The 18,544-nt window shown below is 38.5% G+C and overlaps 2 protein-coding genes across 12 annotated transcripts in view; both read right to left on the reverse strand.

The window, feature by feature from the left end:
- Nucleotides 1-2,125, reverse strand: part of LOC127436993 (ubiquitin carboxyl-terminal hydrolase 15-like) — an 89,718-nt gene extending 87,593 nt beyond the window's left edge. For 9 of the 10 annotated variants that reach the window (XR_007896497.1, XM_051691563.1, XM_051691562.1 and 6 more), the window contains exons 1-2: nt 2,018-2,117; nt 967-1,094 (exon numbers count right to left, since the gene is read on the reverse strand). Coding sequence is in view for 9 of the 10 variants with exons in the window: in XM_051691563.1 (XP_051547523.1) it covers nt 967-1,094; nt 2,018-2,112 (223 nt within the window). In the remaining variant the exon portion in view is untranslated. Of the gene's footprint in view, nt 1-966; nt 1,095-2,017 lie in introns of all 10 variants that reach the window. The other variant, XM_051691556.1, reaches the window with a different exon arrangement.
- Nucleotides 2,126-3,143: 1,018 nt separating this feature from the next.
- The window catches only part of LOC127436990 (lysine-specific demethylase 5A-like), a 77,173-nt gene continuing 61,772 nt past the window's right edge, over nt 3,144-18,544 (reverse strand). For both annotated transcript variants that reach the window (XM_051691548.1, XM_051691547.1), the window contains exon 27: nt 3,144-3,997. In XM_051691548.1, the coding sequence (XP_051547508.1) occupies nt 3,791-3,997 (207 nt within the window). In that variant the 3' untranslated portion in view covers nt 3,144-3,790. The remainder of the gene's footprint in view (nt 3,998-18,544) is intronic.

Genomic DNA, 18,544 nt, shown 5'->3' on the forward strand with positions numbered 1-18,544 from the left:
TAGACGGCTTTTCTGTCATCTGTTCTTAATAATATAATAAAGTGTGTTTCTTCAAGCGTGTGTCTGTGTGTCTACGGGCAAATTATTTGTAATATTAATTTGATAATAATAGCCTAATAATAGTAATAATTTAATACATTAATGGGAAAACGAGCCAAATATCGTTTTGACATCTTCAAAGGCATCAGCTATTGGCGATCACTCTGACCATTGTCGATCCCCGAGATCATCGTCTGTCGGCACAACCCTAATCTGCATTTCTCTCTATAAATTAACAAACTGTTCAGACAGTGTCCTTGCTGGTTTTTTCGACACATTCAGAATCATTACCGCTTTTGCCGGTGTCGCTGCGGCTCGCTTTTATATTTGAAAAATTTATATTTGAAAGGCTCATTATTACGGTTTAGTGTTTCTCTGTAATGCAGAACAGTGTTAGCAATGTTACTTATAACATTCTTTCTCAGCCCTGGAACTCAAACCATTTTCTGATGCCCCCCCCACAAAAAATATATAAGTAATTAAATTAATATCATACACGTGTGACAGCTAGTCGACTAATGGCTTAAACTAAGGACTACTAGTCGACTAGGAAAACCTTTGGTCGGGGGCAACCCTAACTGGCCCCCACAGTGAGTCTGGTTTCTCCCAAGGTTATTTTTCTCCATTAACTAACATCTTATGGAGTTTTGTGTTCCTTGCTGCAGTCACCTTTGGCTTGCTCACTGGGGTTCTAAATACAATTATTATTTAATTATTTAATTTTTATACACAATGTACAATCATATTTTATCAAACTACACAATGATGACTCTAAGATATTATAGATATTACAGTTTCATTTTCTGTTAATGCATGATCTTCTGTAAAGCTGCTTTGAAATGATGTGTGTTGTGAAAAGCGCTATACAAATAAAAATAATTTGGTCTTGAACCCTTGTGAGAGTTCAGTGTAACATGTAAGATGAACCTTTGAGCAGGCCTGAGTTATCCACCGGTCCAGGATAGACGTTCTGATCACCCATCTGATATTTGTCCCAGCTGTCAAAGCCGACATATTTCTTCCACTTTTTGAACCAGTGACTGTCCACCAAATACCTGCACAAACATGAAATATTAAAAAAATCTACATCTTTCATACCTGCATGTATGACATAATACAGGCCTAAGCTACCTACAGAAATAAAGACATATGAACTAGTTCGGTCTAAAACCCAGATAGCACACATAACTCTTCGAGATGTCTGTTTTAGATCTTTTCATCTGGAAAGCATCATAATCTATTTAAAATCTGCTAAACATCTTAAACAGATCAGATTTACAAACACTCTAAATCATAAACATCTCAAAGACATCTGCTGAATGTCTTATTGACATCTGGGAAGAAACAGCTTTTAGACATATTGCAGATGAGCAAACAACATAAAAAATACATCTTCCAGATATAAACACACATCAAATAGACGTCTGGGTGATGAGCGTGTGCGTAACTATCTTAACTATGCATTATTAAATGGTTAATTAAGACTGTGATCTGTGACCACTTACAGTATTCAGTACTTACAGTTCGTATAGTTGACATTTTATTTGATTTATATTACATTTCATCGCTGCAAATGCCAAGACAGCATTTCACTGCAGTAACTTCTGCATTTGGACACTATTGATCTGTGTGTTTGTTTAATAACAATAAACTCAGAATTGCTGATTCATGCAGTTGGAGTGTCAACACGAGCAGAAATGAGTGAAATATTCGCAATGACTCAACTGTATTAGTGTGACAGTCTGACACTGTAATCATCATTGATCTGGTGTTTTGATCATTCTGCTGTTATCGGTGCATTGTTATATGAGTGATTCTCGTAATTCATGTTTATTTTAGGTGTTTCAATGACTCTACGCAGCGGCGTCTCTGACTGACTTATTGATCATGATTGATGATTGATTATTGATGTGTGTGTCAGAGTGCAGTCGTTAATAACACCAGTGTTGCGTTATAAGTGCTTAATAGCGTCTCTCACCATGTGTCAGCTCTGCGTAGCGGCGTTTTGAGCAGCGTCGCAATCTCTCCTCTCTGCGTCTCCGCATCCGCCGCACCACCTTCCGCCATCTTCATTCACTCGACAGCTGCATGCTGGGAAGCGCTCGCGTCACAACGCCTGCGTGACGGCATGACGCCTTTCACGTCCCCCAGCTTTGTCGCATTTGTTTTGACTCTTTAAGTCTGAATTTTATTTTGAACTATATTTGATTTGGTCAATTTCGTATGTAGGCTATACAAAAGGCAAATTTGCCCAATTTAAGCCGTTTTAATATATATTGTACTTAGGTCGTTGCTTATCGAGTACCCTAAATATATTATTAATAAGAAATCAAAATCCACATGCAGCCGTTTTCTCTTTTAAAATGTATTTCAGTCTATTCTGAACGGTCATTCATTACCCCAGTCGTGCACAACATTGTCCTTATTTGCAGAGATAGTGCGATAAAAGTGGATGTGAACGTATCTTGATAAATCCAGTACAATAATATTAGAAAGGTAATAATATTAGTAACAGTATTGTAGTATAGAAACCTTAGGTTACCTTTCTAGTCAACAACATATTGCAGTTACTGTAGTTTATGGTTTTCTTGTCTGAAATTTGACTGATGAATTTGACTAGACCCAGCTTTCCTCATTGTCATGCAATTAACAAAAACATACCAAAATAGTGCAGATTTAATCTAAAACAACTGTCCTTCATCATATTTGTCTCATTATTTTGAGTGCTTATTCTTTCAGAATGAGAATATTATGAAAGCATTCTGTGCAAAATGAGGGTATTTATGTGGAGTTTTGAAGACAACATCAAGTAAATTGCAGCATAAGTTTACATTTCTCAGAAACACACTAACCCACATTTTTGGGACATTAAATCTGAAGTATGTTTCAAACAGGACACAGATAATGTGCAAGTGCTTAGAATAAACACTTTGATTTGTGCGCTATCTTGACACCTCAAAATATCTTACTTGTGCATTTAGTAACAGTCATCTGAACATTGTCATTACAAGACTAGATGTCACCAAAATATTCCCCATACTGCACATTTTCAGTACGCTAACAGTTAAAATTCATAAAGACTGTCACACACCAAACAGACTTCATCATCATCACAGTCATTATTTATTTGCAGAAAGGTGAGAAACATTATACTTGCCATCATAATTCACTTAAAACCCATTTACATAATAAATAGATTCACAAAATACAACCACTAAACCCCATCCTGCAAATGAAATCGTGTTAGCTATGGCTCTGGGCACAGGAAGTGGTCCGAACAGGATGTTCATTTACTGCACAATCTCATGTTGAACAGCAGACTACCAGTGGACTTGGGCTGGTCGTTTGTGAAGGGAACGTAATTAATTCTCCTGTGCGTATTTGCTCAGGAGTGGTTTTCAACCCTTTCCTGGAGCCACCCCAGCACTGCCCTTATTGAACACACCTGAATCAACTCATCAGCTTATTAGTAACTAAAGTACTCCATCACCCGAACTGGGTGTGTCAAATAAGAGATAAAATGTACAGCACTGGGGTATGAAAAATACACCTGCGGTAGAAGTGGAAGATAAAACAGTCACGCATCCCCGTGCTAAAATAATGATGAGCTAAATCTATCAGACAGAAGTGTTATCATTCACACTGTGTCCCTCGTCCATGTTGACACATTAGTTCATGTGTAGCGTTTCAATGTCTGTGTTCACAGGTTCTAGTCTCCAGCGGGTCACTTTGGGGCAGCGGTGTTTGTGGGTTAACTAGTCTCCAGCGGGTCGGTTTGGGGCAGCGGCGTGACAGACTGATTGCACACCAGCGATGACATCACTGCAGTCTCTCCAGTGGCTTTACGTGAGCACGCCGAGCAGATGTAGTCTTCATTCTCGGCCATTTCACAGGACACACCAACACACACCTGATGAAACCACTCATCACAGCCGCCGTCACACTGCACCCAGTCCACCTGAAACAACACAAACATTTGCATTTATAACACCAAAATAAAATAAAACTGCCACAAGAAAATAAAATCTTCACCTGTCAGGAACATAGCCAAACAATTTTTTAATAACTTGTGCATTGTATTTCAACTGTTCTGAAGTTATACGTTAGCTCCGTATGAGGAACAGACCCAAATGAAAGGCTCTGGGCAAATGCAACTGTGGTCCTGTGATGCATGCATATAGGGAATTCTATTTTACGGAACGTGGAAATAGAGAATCCAGCTGCACTTGTTGAATGTGTTCCAGGGGCAAGAGCGCCTGACATCAGAGCAAATTTAAAAATGCTGGCTAATGCTAAATATAGATTTTCTAAGATTGTTATTCATGTCAGCACTAACAATGTGGCTTCACCAGTCAGAGATCACTATAGATAACGTTACAGAGGTGTCTGAACTTGCAAAACCTATGTCAGACACTGTAAAATGCTCTAACCCTCTCCCTACTTATTTCAGTGACGAAAGATCCAGAAATGAACCAGCCTAAAGATCTCATATTGCTGTGCTGCTCAGCGTGTGCCACACACACCCGCTAGAGGGTGCTGCATCCTCTCGCAGTGCTGAGTGAAGCGGTCAATGCAGACTATGCTTAAAAACACAGTTTATAATAATAATTTATAATAATTAATTATAATAATTTATAATTATATTTATTTATCACATGTTATACATTTGCACATATACAGTGAAATTCTTTTTTTTTCACATATCCCAGCTAAGCTGGGGTCAGAGTGCAGGGTCAGCCATGATACAGCACCCCTGGAGCAGATGGGGTCAAGGGCCTTGCTCAAGGGCCCAACAGTGGCATCTTGGTAGTGCTGGGGCTTGAACCCCCAACCTTCTGATCAGTAACCCAGAGCCTTAACCGCTGAGCCACCACTGCCCCACTTTAGTGATCGTGCAAGGCCATTCTGTATCACAATTTCAGTCTTAATTCAATCCATAATGCGGCCTTGATGGATATCATACAATGTTTAAGATTTGTTTGTTTATTTCTTAACGTGATGTAGAGGTCTGCATGGGCCTTAAAATGAAACCCGACCCGTACACGAGTCCATGTGTGAAACCCGACCCTAAGGATACCGTCAGATTTTAAGTCCGAACCCGACCCGAAATCGCTTACTACCTAATTTCTTCTTCTAGCAAGTACTGTTGCAATAGGCTGTATGTTATGTAAGCATATACGCAACATTCGTAACAATACTGAAACTGTAAACATATACAGTTTTAACAAGGCACAGCAGCCCCTCTGTACACTAGAGCAGAAGGGGAAAAAATCATTTCCTTACCATTTATTTGCTGAAACTTCATTTGGTGCAGAAGTCTGGAATAATATGAAACACTCCGGCAGTCCCCTCTATGCAGCCTGAACTTGTTTAGAATGTTGAATCTTTATGACAACTGCACTAAAAACAATCTAGACGCAGTGCAAAGAATGAAACAGAGCACAGGTGTCTCAACACGCATTTTTGACAAACTGAAGTTCTTTTTAACTTGACATGGTGTTTAAAATGTGCCGGTCCTGCGTGAGACGCTGAAGAAAAAGCGAGACACGGTGCAAATGTCAAAGACATTCGTCCAGCATGTGTTTACATAGGAAAACAATGGGAAAACAGAACAGACGCACACAAAAACACGTTTGGTGTGAACGGCCCCTAACTCGTCCGTTCGTGCGTCTGTGAGTGAGAGCACGTGCGTGAAACAAGTTCGGTAAGCCTGTTTATTTTTTCATTCATTACAAACCCGAACTCTAAGTCCTACTTGAAAAACTGACCCAAACCTGGCCCAAAACCAGTCGGATTCTCAGGTCCCGTCGGGCCTGGGTCGGCTGCAGAACTCTAACGCCATGCCAGCTTCGATGGCTATTTTCATGGCGAAAACCACCAGGTTAAAATAATAAAAGTAAAACTAAATAAGATGTTTAAGATTCTTTTTTTCAAAACTCAAACTAAATTGACTAATTTTGTTAAAAAACTTTTCAAGAGTGTCAACGGAATAAAAGTTTTCTCACAGGAGTAGAAATATTAAAATCCAATAAAATATGTTTGATAGGCAGTGGGCTCTGACATGACGCACATATGGGGGAATTTTCCCCTGATAGTAAAAATTTGTGTGCGAGTCTTGAGTGGCCTATCTAACCTTGTGTATAAGCGAAAAAATCCCATTGTTGTGCAGTCTCAATGAACTTCAGTGCCAACAGAAGAGCATTGCCATCTGCAGTAAAAATTGAGCTTTGGTCAAGAATACATATACCTACATATGTAGTTGATTTGTTGCAAAAGCCGCAGACACATGATTTAGATACATCTGTATAAAGTGGAATATGTAATGGGAACATTTGTCTAATATCCAGAAGTTGTTGGTGATAATCATTTGGATGAGTTTTTGTTTGTTGTTAAATCCAGAAGGATTTTTGGATTTCTGAGGTCCCATGGAGGAATTTTGCAAAAGTGAGTTTTTTCCAAAATGTTTAAGTCCACTTTTAAATTCTTCAGATGAGGTTTAATGTGTAGACCAAGTGGGCGGATGTAACTTTTTTTTTTTTTCTTCATAACTTATTGAAAGTTGAGGTGAAAACACTACTGGATAGGCCAGATTTTCTTTATTTGTGTTAAGCTTGATAGCATATTGTAAAGCCAGCTTCAGGCGTCTTTTTTCCAAAGAAAGCTCATTAGCCTCCACACACAAACTTTGGATCGGTGATGTTCTAAAAGCTCTCAAAGCCAGTCGTACACCTTGGTGGTGTATAGTATCCAAAAGTCGAATGTATGATTTTCTGGCTGAGCCATAGACTACACTTCTATAGTCTAGCTTTGAGTGAATCAGTGTTCTATATAGATTTAGTAGGATTGAGCTGTCTGCACCCCATTTTGTCTTAGATAAAACCCTTAAAATTTTCATGGCTTTAAAACATCTCTTTATTAATAACTTAATATGAGGGATAAAGGACAGTTTGCTGTCAAAGGTGATGCCAAGAAATTTGGTCTCTTTTACAACCTTAATGGGGACTCTATCCATTTGCAACTCTGGATCATTGTGTAGAGAACGAAACTGGCAGAAATGCATGCAAACAGTTTTTGCCTTTGAAAACTTGAAGCCATTTAGCATCGACCAAGATTGTATTTTATTTATCTTCAATTGAATATTCTGCTCAATATTGCTAATGTACTTTCTTCTATAGCATATGCAGATGTCATCTACATATAAGCTACAGTGAACATCTGAACCAATTACTTTTGTAATGCTATTTATTTTAATACTACAAAGAGTTACTGATAAAATACTTCCCTGAGGCACTCCAAGTTCTGATGTAATCTCTGATTAGCCTCTCAAAGCATTTGCTGATGATGGAGGTCAGAGCAACATTTAAGCAAGTGATTTTGGATTGCTTTGGTACAGGCACAATGGTGGACATTTTGAAGCATGTGAGGACTACAGACAAGGAGAGGGAAAGGTTGAAAATGCCATACAAACACCAGCTAGTTGTCATTCTGAGGGTGGGTGCTTCCTGTTTCAGTTTCTGCCTGTAAGCAGGCAGAAGGAGAACAGAAGAGTGGTCTGATTTGCCAAATGGTGGGCGGGGGAGGGATGTGTAGCCATCCTGGAAGGGAAAGTAGCAACGGTCCAAAACCCGCTCCCCTCATGTGTTGAAACTGATATGTTGGAGGTATTTTGGTGCGACTGATTTGAGATTGGCTTTGTTAAAGTCCCTGGTCACAATGAACGCAGCCTCAGGGTGCGCGGTTTCCTGCTCACTTATACTCCCACACAGTTCCTTGAGTGCCCTGTCTGTGTCGGCTTGTTCTTAAGGTATTTACTGCTTTTGGAAAAGGTCATGAGGCATCAGTGAATTACTCCATGTTAATTCAGAGTCTGGGGGACGGAGCTTCATCTTCTCTCAAGAGATTATGGGAGAAAGATTTAAATTTGGTATTGGAGGAGGGCGTGTGGGCTAGGATTCAAAAAGCATAAAGTCTACATCAAGAGATGCAAGGGTCCGTCTGATGCAATTTAAGATTTTGCATCGATTCTACTGGACCCCCTCTAGATTGTATTGGTTGGTTCTTAAAGACACACCCACCTGCTGGTGATGCCAATCAGAAGACAGGGACACAACACATGTATTTTGGGGATGTGTTAAGATCCAAGAATTTTGGTTGAAGTTTCAGAGATTTTTGTGTGGGGTATTGGACACTCAATTTTAATTTTGCCCCAGACTCTGTATCCTGGGTGATGGGACGGCTGTTAATATTGGGGACAGATATATAAAAAGTTGGGTCCTAGCCGGAGTCAGGGGATGGAAGTCAGCTGGGGCACCCTCATTTACGGAGTGGTGCGGGGAGGTGGGCGAGGTGGCGGCGTTTGAGGAGATGTTTTTTAGAAGGCTGGGGAAATGGAATTTGTTTGTCAGGAAGTGGGGGGGTTATTTGGCTTTTTTGGAGGGTTCTCGGGGAGGGGCTGTGGAGAGGGATTTGTAGTTTAGTTGGGTATGTGTATTATTGATGTCGTTTGAATGTATATCTTTTTTTTTATGTTCTAGTTGATGGTGACCATAGTAGTGCATGTTTGTGTTGGGTGGGGGAGTGGGGGTTAATGTGAATAATTGATTCTGTTTTTTATGTTGTGTTTGTATGTTTTATGATTGGAATCAATAAAATTGTTAATAACAAAATAGTGATAGTATCTGACTAACTGTGGCCCAGGTCAGGAAGCAGACAAACCGGTTAATCCAAATGTCTGCTATCTGCCTTGAGACTCACACGTCACATAAACACAGTATCACCTAGATATCATATAGACACTGTGTCTGTTCCCCGAACTACCAAACACAAACCTCTCACTAATTCATTTAGAAAAAATTTGATTAAGGTCAAACTTGAAAAAAACTAAAAAAAATTTAACATAAACATCAAATAAAGGTAGAGCTACTAAACATTAGATCTCTTTCTACCAAAACAATAATTGTAAATGAAATTATTACAGATCATAGTTTGGATGAGCTCTGTTTAACTGAAACCTGGCTTAAACTGGATGAATATATTAAATTTACATTAATCTACTCCCTCAGGTTATTGTTATAAACATGAGCCTCATCTGAAGTGTTGAGGAGGTGTTGCTACAATTTACAGTGAAGTTGGTATTACTCAGAGGACAGGATATAAGTTTAAGTCTTTTCAAATAATAATGCTTAATGTGACACTGTCTGATATCTGTCCGTCTGTCATCTTTTCTGCTATATAAATGTAATGTTCATTCATTTTGCCATTGCTACAGTATATAGATCACCTGGGCCGTACTCAGATTTCCTTGGTGAATTTGCAAATTTTCTCTCAGATCTAATAGTTAATGTAGATAGAGCTTTAATTGTTGGTGACTTCAACATTCACACAGATAATGAAAATTAGCATTTTATCGATATCGAGCATTTTAGGATTAGCATTTATCGATATTCTCAACTATTTGGAGCCAGTCAAAATGTGAAAGGAACAACTCATCGCCATAATCTTTCGCTAGATTTAATTCTGTCATATTTAGTTGATATTGATACTGTAGAAATTCTACCGCAAAGCGATGACATCTCAGATCATTACCTCTTCTCTTGTTTGCCCTGATCAGCTAATGTCACTCAATCTACACCACGCTATCATTCAGGTAGAACTATTCTTCAACCACTAAATATAGCTTCACTAATAATCTTCCAGAATTGTCTCACATACTCAGTAAGCCAAAAAGTCTAGAAGAACTTGATGTAATCACAGAAAATATAAATACAGTCTTCTCTAGCACTCTTGATAGTGTTGCCTCTCTTTCATTAAAGAAAATTCAAGAAAATTCATACTCTCAAGAGAGCAGCTCAGAAAATGGAGTGCAAGTGAAAGAATACAAAATTAGAGGTATTTCGCGGTGCATGGAAGGATAGTGTCTGTAGCTACAGACAGGCACTAAAAGCTGCCAGGTCAGCATATTTTAGCAAACTCATAGAAAATAACCACAACAATACTAAGTGTTTATTCAGTACTATAGAAAAATTGGTTAGGAATAAAGCATCGTCTGAACCAGATATTCCGTGGCAGTACAACAGCAATGACTTCATGAATTTCTTTACTTTAAATTGAAATAATCAGCAATAAAATTGGAACTATGCAATCAACTATGCAATCAATAATTAATTTCAAATGTTTTTGCTAAGATGTTTGCAATTTCTTGTTTTGAAGTTAAAAGTGAATCTTGATGTTTGATATGTTGTATTTGTGGACCACTGTTCTTGCCCTTCATCCTTCGTATCATATTCCAGACTTTATTTGATGGAGTGCTTGCTGACAAGCTGGACACAAATCTTCTCCAGCTTCCCTTTTTTGCTTCCTTTATTGTTCTTCTTGTTTGTGCTCTACTTTTGAGTTTAATAAGATTTTCAGTAATTGGATGTCTGAAGAAGTGTCTTTCAGCTTTTTTCCTCTCTTTTACAGCTTTTTTGCACTTATCATCAAACCATGGAAGCCATCTACATTTTCTATTATAAGATGTTCTCGGAATAGTGTTATTTGCTATGGATATAAGCATTTCAGTAAAGTTCTTTGTAGCATCCGGATTTTCCTCTGGAACTCTCGCAAACATCTCGTAACAGAGGATTTGAAACTTGTACCAATTTTCTTTTTTAATTTGCAATCTTTGTTCACTTGTTTCTTCTCCTCTTCCTTTGATGGTTAAAATAAGTGGAACGTGGTCACTTCCACAGAGGTCATGCCAAACTTTCCTTGAGAGGTCTAAAAATAACTCAGGCTGACAGATTGTTAGATCAATTGCTGCGTATGTTCCATGCCCTGGGTGTAAATAAGTATGTGATCCATCATTTAGGAGACATAAGGCATGGTTATCTAAACAATCTTCAATCCTCTTTCCTTCAGTGTTGCAACGGTTACTACCCCATAAATTGTTATGGCTGATAAAATCTCCCATGAGTATAAAAGGAGAAGGGAGCTGAGCAACCAGATTATCCAGGTACATGTGCGTTATATTCAAGTCAGGAGGAACGTAAATATAACAGACTGTAATGGTTTTCTGCAGGGTCAAATGCACTGCTGTTACCTGAAGATTGCTGTTAATACTGATATGATTATGAATCACATCAGTTCTGATTAAAATGGCTGTACCTCCAGAAGCCTGTCTATTGTTAGGTCCAAAGGTATTAAAAGCCGTAAAAAATGTCAAAGAGAGGGTACAATCTGATGATATTTGTGTCTCCTGAAGACAAATGACAAGCAGATTGATAACTGCAGCTAAACGCTGTAACTCATTATAATTAGCCCTGAGGCCACGACAGTTCCATTGGATGATAAAACTTTCCATTACCATGGGACTGCTTCATATCCTGCAGCATCTGGACAGACCAGGGACATATGCAAGGATCCTTTTTGTGGACTTCAGTTCGGCTTTCAATACCATCATCCCAGCTATACTCCAGAATAAATTACACCAACTCTCTGTTCCCATGTCTATCTGTCAGTGGATCAAGCACCTGAAGTTTGCAGACGACACTACTGTCATCTGCCTCAACCAAGATGGCGATGAGTCTGCATACAGAAGGGAGGTTGAACGGCTGGCTCACTGGTGCAGTCATAACAACCTGGAGCTCAACACGCTCAAAACAGTGGAGATGAATGTGGACTTTTGGAGGAACACCCCAACATTGACCCCGCTCACCATTCTAAACAGCACTGTGGCAGCAGTGGAGTCATTCAGGTTCTGGGCACTACCATCTCACAGGACCTGAAATGGGAGACCCACACTGACTCCATAGTGAAAAAGGCCCAGCAGAGGTTGTACTTCTTTGCCAGTTGAGGTAGTTCAACCTGCCACAGGCACTGCTAATCCAGTTCTACTCAGCAGTCATTGAGTCTGTCCTCTGCACTTCAATAACTGTCTGGTTTGGTTCAGCTACAAAATCGGACATCAGAAGACTACAAAGGACAGTTCGGAGTGCTGAGTGGATTACTGGTTGCCCCATGCCCTCCCTTCAAGAACTGTACACTTCCAGAGTGAGGAAAATGGCTGGTAAAATCACTCTGAATCACTACCTTTTTGAACTGTTGCCTTCTGTTTTGACGCTACAGAGCACTAAGCACCAGAAACGTCAGGCACAAGAACAGTTTTTTCCCTCAGGCTATCTATCTCATGAACAGTTAAAAACAATACTATAATTACGTGCAATACACAACCTAGTCAATTATATTATTTAAAATATCCTACCTCTTCTGCATTACATTCCCTTGCACTTTATATAACAGATTTGTATTTGAACATACGTATATATATATATTTTTGTCTTACTGTGTATTTCTATATATACTTATATTTGTATTCACTTTTTATTGTTGTATTATTTGTGCACTGGAAGCTTCTGTCACCAAGTACAATTCCTTGTATGTGGAAGCATCCTTGGCAATAAAGCTCATTCTTATTCTGAATAGGTAGGTAAAATATGGATGGCTGCCCTAATTTTGCCTTTAAGAGATTAACTTCTACTATGGTGTCCACTCTCTCTCTCATTTCAACATCTTTAATAAGTTTTGTCTTTGAAGTTTCATCTTGGGGTACTTTTGATTGTGAGGAGCTAATCTTTTTTGTATTTCTTTTTGAAGTTTGATTTTAAGTTGCTGAAATCTGAATGGATATCATTTACAAGAGGCTCACTTTGAGTTCCTGTATTCTTGGTCCTTGGGAGAAGTTTATTATTGTTAATAGTTTGGGGTTTGTCTTTATGCATCCAGGTGAGATCTGTCTGGCAATCCACTGTTCTCATAGCTTTTTTGACAACAGAGGCAAACGTTTTACTCAGTGTATAAGAGGGGACAGCAGCCACCATTTTTTGTGCCTCGTGGGTAACTGATTTTCTTAGTACATCTGATCCTCTGTATTTCCTTCTCCTTGACTCACATGGGGCATTCTTTTGATGCAGCTAATGACCTCCTGTACATTTACAGCAGGTTTTTGACAACTCTCCTTATCATGGTCTTACTTGCCGCAGTTGCAGCAGATGTGTTTGTATTTACAGCCATTAGATTCATGTCTATTGACTTTTGACAGTTAAAACATTGCAATGGGTTGGGTACAAATACCGTAAGTCCAATGGAACGCTTAGATATCCAATTAGAACTCTTTCTGGGGGTAGAAGTTTGTTAAAAGTAATGATGTACATACCAGTCTTTATCATTCGGTCTTCTCTCTTGATTATTATCCTTTTCACATTTATTACACCTTGAGTCTTGAGTTCGTGAGTTATTTCTTCTTTGTCTATATCATCCAACTCTCTGGTACAGATCACTCCTTTGCTATAAATTCAGCACTGGATGGAGGAGATGACTTTATCTATACTCCAGCTAACAGGTTGGCATATAGAAGGTTCTCAGCAATGGCCTTTTTATAGCATTCACAAGAATTTGACCAGATCTTAATTTTTTAACTTCTTTCACTGTTCCTGCTGTTCCTGCAATACCCTTATGTATGGCAAAAGGGGAAAGCTTAGTGACTGGCAAAAATGGGGATACAGCTTCAATGACAATACATTTTGGCCTATCATCACTACTTGACATAGGAACACATCTACTTTCTGAGCTACAATTTGTATCCAGGTCCAAAATAAGCTTTTTTGAAGTATGTTTTGTAGCCATGTTTAAAGTTTTCAGTTTCATCATCTCTACTTCCCACCCACATTGGAGCCCAAAAAAGAGGCATGCACATCACCGCAGATTTCCAGCAGATTATGCATAAGGGGTATAGGGATGATATATTCGAGCAGAAAGAGAAACAAATTGCTCAATTCACTCAACTGACCCTTAGCCAATGCCTACTGGGGAGTCTAAAAGAGGAACAAGTTGCTCAATTCACTCGATTAATTACATCTTAGAATAGGATAGAATTAATAGCTGTAACCTGAATATAAATTTTATATTATGTTATATTTAGATAAAAAAAATATGTGAGGGTCAGATGTGTGAATGCGAGCTCTGCGCACTTTGCTAGTTTTAATAATATTTGTGTCACAAACCGGTGAGATTCGATACACCCTGATCCTTAATTGTTTGGGAAGACAATATGTCAAAGAATTCAAAATTCTCGGGCTCTGGAGATATTAAAAGACACTTACGTGCTCAGGCTGATTCCTCTTAGCGGCAGGCCGGAAGCCCCGGACTCAATTCAGACGGTGAACTGAAAGAAATCCAGCGTGAATTGATGAATGTGTCGGCAATGCTGACAAAGGTCATTGCAGACTTGGAGGATCTTGCTGCAATACGTCAATCGATCACTTCCATGGAGGCGAAATTCACTGAGATGTTTACAAGAGTTGTGGATGTTGAGAAACGGATTGATTGTCTGGAGTTATCGGAGAGGGAATTAGCTGCTAATCCGCTAGTGACCAAGGTGGATTTGGAAGGCGTCTGGGAAAAACTGGAGGATTTGGAGATTGTAATCGACGAAACAACATCCGAATTGTTGGAATTCCTGAGCAAAAAGGCAGAGATATGGTGAAATTCGTAGACAAGCTTTTTCTGAGTCTGCTCGACATAACAGACCATAAGCTGGAAATTGAGCGAGCTCAAAGAATCCTGATTCGGAGGTCCGCTGAGGGAGACAGGCCCTGATCAATTCTGGCCAAATTTCTGAGATCATCCGAAAAAGATCTTGTGTTACGCGAAGCGAGGAGTAAAGGAAGGCTTTCTTGGAAGAACCACACCATTTTCTTGTTCCCAGATTTTGTGAATTCGACAAGAGAGAAACGTGATCGATTCAAGGAACGCAAGAAACTCTTACATCAATGGAAGGTCACTTTTGCACTGATGTTCCTGGCCAAATTGAGAATACATGCTAAGGATGGCCGCAAAATATTTACATGCCCACAGCAAGCGATGTCCTTCATAAAGAAAATCGAGTGAGTAAGCCATTTGGTGATTTTCATGTTGCTGCCTAGTGGGCCTGACTCACTGAACATACACTTGACTGTCCGAGGAAAATGGGCGCTTTTTTTCAATTATTTTTGTGTTGGTTCCGCCTAGCGGCTGGAGTTTGTTTTGTGGAATAACACTCCCTCGGGACAGTTGTGGATGAATCTGCACGTTCTTGGTGCTTATGCCTCCTATCAGCTGGAGTTTGTTTTGTGGAATATTTCTTGCAGGACATTGGAATGATTAGGGCATGTGTTGCACTCATGTAACGACCGAATGGACCGGCTCACTGAACATTCGTGTGACTGCCCGAGGAACTGAACGGCCCCCCTTTTTTTTCTGTGCCGGTTCCACTAGCGGCTGGAGGTTGTTTTGTGGAGGAACACACCTTCGGGGAAATCTACATGTTTTCCGCTTATTGTCTGGAGTTTGTTTTATAGAATATTTTCTGTTTGTAATTCTGTCTCACAAAAAAAGTTGTTGTGGGGGCTCTCTTAGGCGTACATGGACTGTTTGAGTTTAGAGGGATGGACGCCAGTTGGCACTGTCATGTGCGGGGGTTAATGTGCATGTTTTTCTTTTTTCTGTTTTTTTGGTTCGGGGGGAAGTTTGGGATTTGATTGTTGCTCTAATGTTGGAATGTGGTCGTTATAATTTTATTTTTGTTATGCAATCTATTTTTTCTCATAAGTCAAAACATCAAATGTTAATATGAGTGGATTGTCTCTCTCCATGTGGAATGTGAATGGGTTGGGACACCCCATAAAAAGAAGGAAGGTTATTTTTTCTTCTTAAATGTAAGAAATATGATATAGTGTTTCTTCAAGAAATGCATCTTTCCTTGCAGGAAGCTGGAAAATTTAGGAAGATATGGGGTGGACATGCTTTCTTTAGTGCTGGCTTTAGTAAGAGCAGGGGAGTCATTACATTGATAAGTAAACATCTACAATTCAAATATCTCAAACAGATTAATGATAAATTAGGAAGAGTCATTATTGTTTTAGCAGAAATTCAGGGGCAAAGTCTTATTTTGGCTAATATTTGCGCACCTAACGTTGAGAATCAGGGCTTTTTTATAGATCTTGAAGGGATGTTGCAAGCCGCTGGCACCCCTCATGATATTATATTGGGAGAAGACTTTAATTTATTGATGGACTCAGTCCTTGATCATAGTGAAGCAAAAGTGTGTAAGCCCCCTAGAGCAACAGTGATGCTTCACAGGATCTTGGTCTTACAGATATTTGGAGACTTTTGAACCCATCTGTAAGGGACTATCCATTCTTTTCATCAGTCCATAAGATTTATTCTAGAATAGATGATGATGTTTGAAAGTATATCATTTTTTAAATGTTTTTTTTTTTTCTAATTGTTGATGACCACTGTAGTGCATGTTTGTGTCAGGTGGGGGGTGTGGGGAAATGTTTGGGGGGAGGGGTTTAATGTATATAATTGATTCCGTATTTTATGTTATGTTTGTATGATTTATGTATGGAATCAATATAAACTGTTAATAATAACAACAAATAAATAGCTGTAAACCTAGCAAGGGAGGCTTAAGGGTTGATCTCTCTTGCCCAAGGAAAAGACCCTAGCACTACGGAGGGAAGGAGCGTGCCACTATTCCTTTCATGAACTACGACCATAAAGATGGGTCCCGTGCTGTACCCGGACAATGTCTAAGAGGTCAAAGTCTGCAGGTTTCAACATTTTTTGGATGGTTTTCCCTTACAACTGCCACATCCGTAACAAAGAGATTTAACGTCCGTAACACAATTAATAAAAATTAAACATTACATGTTCTTAGAAGGGCTATAAATACTTCTGGATTGTGCATTTAAATTCAAAGAGTTTTTACAGAGTGTTTACAAGTGGTTTACCAAAAACTAATTTCCTGATCTAAATGGGGAAAAAAAGCTTGTCTAGACTGAACTTCTTCTGCTGTTTAAACTCTATCTGCAGGGGTGTATTATGAAAATATTGTACACACAAATTATTTGATATACTGGCAATGAGTACTTGATGTGAAGTTATTTTCACTGCAAATGTCACATCCATAATGCTGGAATTGCTCCTTAACAATTAGCAATTTTTTACCTCTCAGCAACTGGCAACTGGCAATGGTTCAAACCCATTTTATATCCAATTATTTATCTGCTTTTATTTCTCTGTACAAAGTACTTAGTACAAAGGGGTAAAAAAAGCTTTAAAGCCTGGACACCCGTGAATAAAGGACAATCCATGAGTTCTTCTCCTCTGTAAATATGTTCAGGTCTAATGAGCTTTGATTATACATTAATAAAAGTTAATTCAATAATTAAGAGCCTGCTAAAAGATTATTGTCAGTTTTGAAGTCCTACTGTCAGAATGTTTGAACATAGCCCTACATAAATGAGGTGTTAGTTTTTTACAGATTTTATTGTTGTTAATATGAGTAAAATCACATCTGCATCCCAACTTAATGCTTTACTGTCAAATCTACATTTCTATGTGACGAAAATATGCAATATTAATATTGTTAACAGCATTTGTGATTCAGTAATATTGTCACTATTGTTATTGGCTTCTGTTCTTTCATTTGTATTTATTTAAAATATTTTAAATAATCGACTGAAAGCACTAGAAAATTATATATATATATATATATATATATATATATATATATATATATATATATATACTGTATATATTGTCTGATAGGTCATGTAATTAATTTGTAATCATGTAATTCATAAGAATAAAACTAATTAGACTGCATATTTTAAAATCTAATGCATTTTAAACTCAAAACACACACACACACACACACAGAGCGAGCGAGAGAGAGAGAGAGAGAGAGAGAAAACAAAAACTCTTCGGATTTGCAAAAGTGACCAGTTTTTGTTTCAAAATGCCAAATATTGCCAAATGGGCAGTTTGCAAGCCTGGTAATCAAACTCAGGTTCACTGCGAAAAAACAACAAAAAAAAAATCTTACAGAGTATTTTTGTCTTGTTTTACAGTAAAAATATCTAAACATTCTTAAAACAAGGCATTTACTTGCGAGAGAAGCAAAATGAAATACAATTTTGTCTTCTTTTCTAACAAAATGTTGTCATGTTTATGCTCATCACAACTTCAAATTCAAAACTTAATTCAAATGGAAAACTATTTAAATTTTCTTAACCCATTAGAAAATCCCTTTTTCTCGATTCAATCATAAACCCCACCAAATTTTGTTAGATTTATTTGAAAACAAGACTTGATACAGGGCTGCACAATATATCGGAATATTAATCATAATAACAATTACGGGTGCCTCGATTTGCGTGATTGTTAAAATTCATGATTACAGACGTCCACGTGCGTTAAGTTTCTGCTTGTTTTGGCAGGTGTGTTGAGAGCACTTTAGGTCATGAGAGGCAAGTCAGAGCGTTTTAAAATGAGTCTGTAGGCATGTCCTTATCAACAACCAGACTAATGAGTGACTTCTAAGCACTTTGATGATCCACAGATGCGGGCTTACGTTTCATCTCATTTCATGCTCATATCGTGAACGTGTGCTGATAAAGTATTGCTCAGAATCAAGCATTAT

This window comes from Myxocyprinus asiaticus, chromosome 47 (assembly GCF_019703515.2).
Source record: "Myxocyprinus asiaticus isolate MX2 ecotype Aquarium Trade chromosome 47, UBuf_Myxa_2, whole genome shotgun sequence".
Lineage (NCBI taxonomy): Eukaryota > Metazoa > Chordata > Actinopteri > Cypriniformes > Catostomidae > Myxocyprinus > Myxocyprinus asiaticus.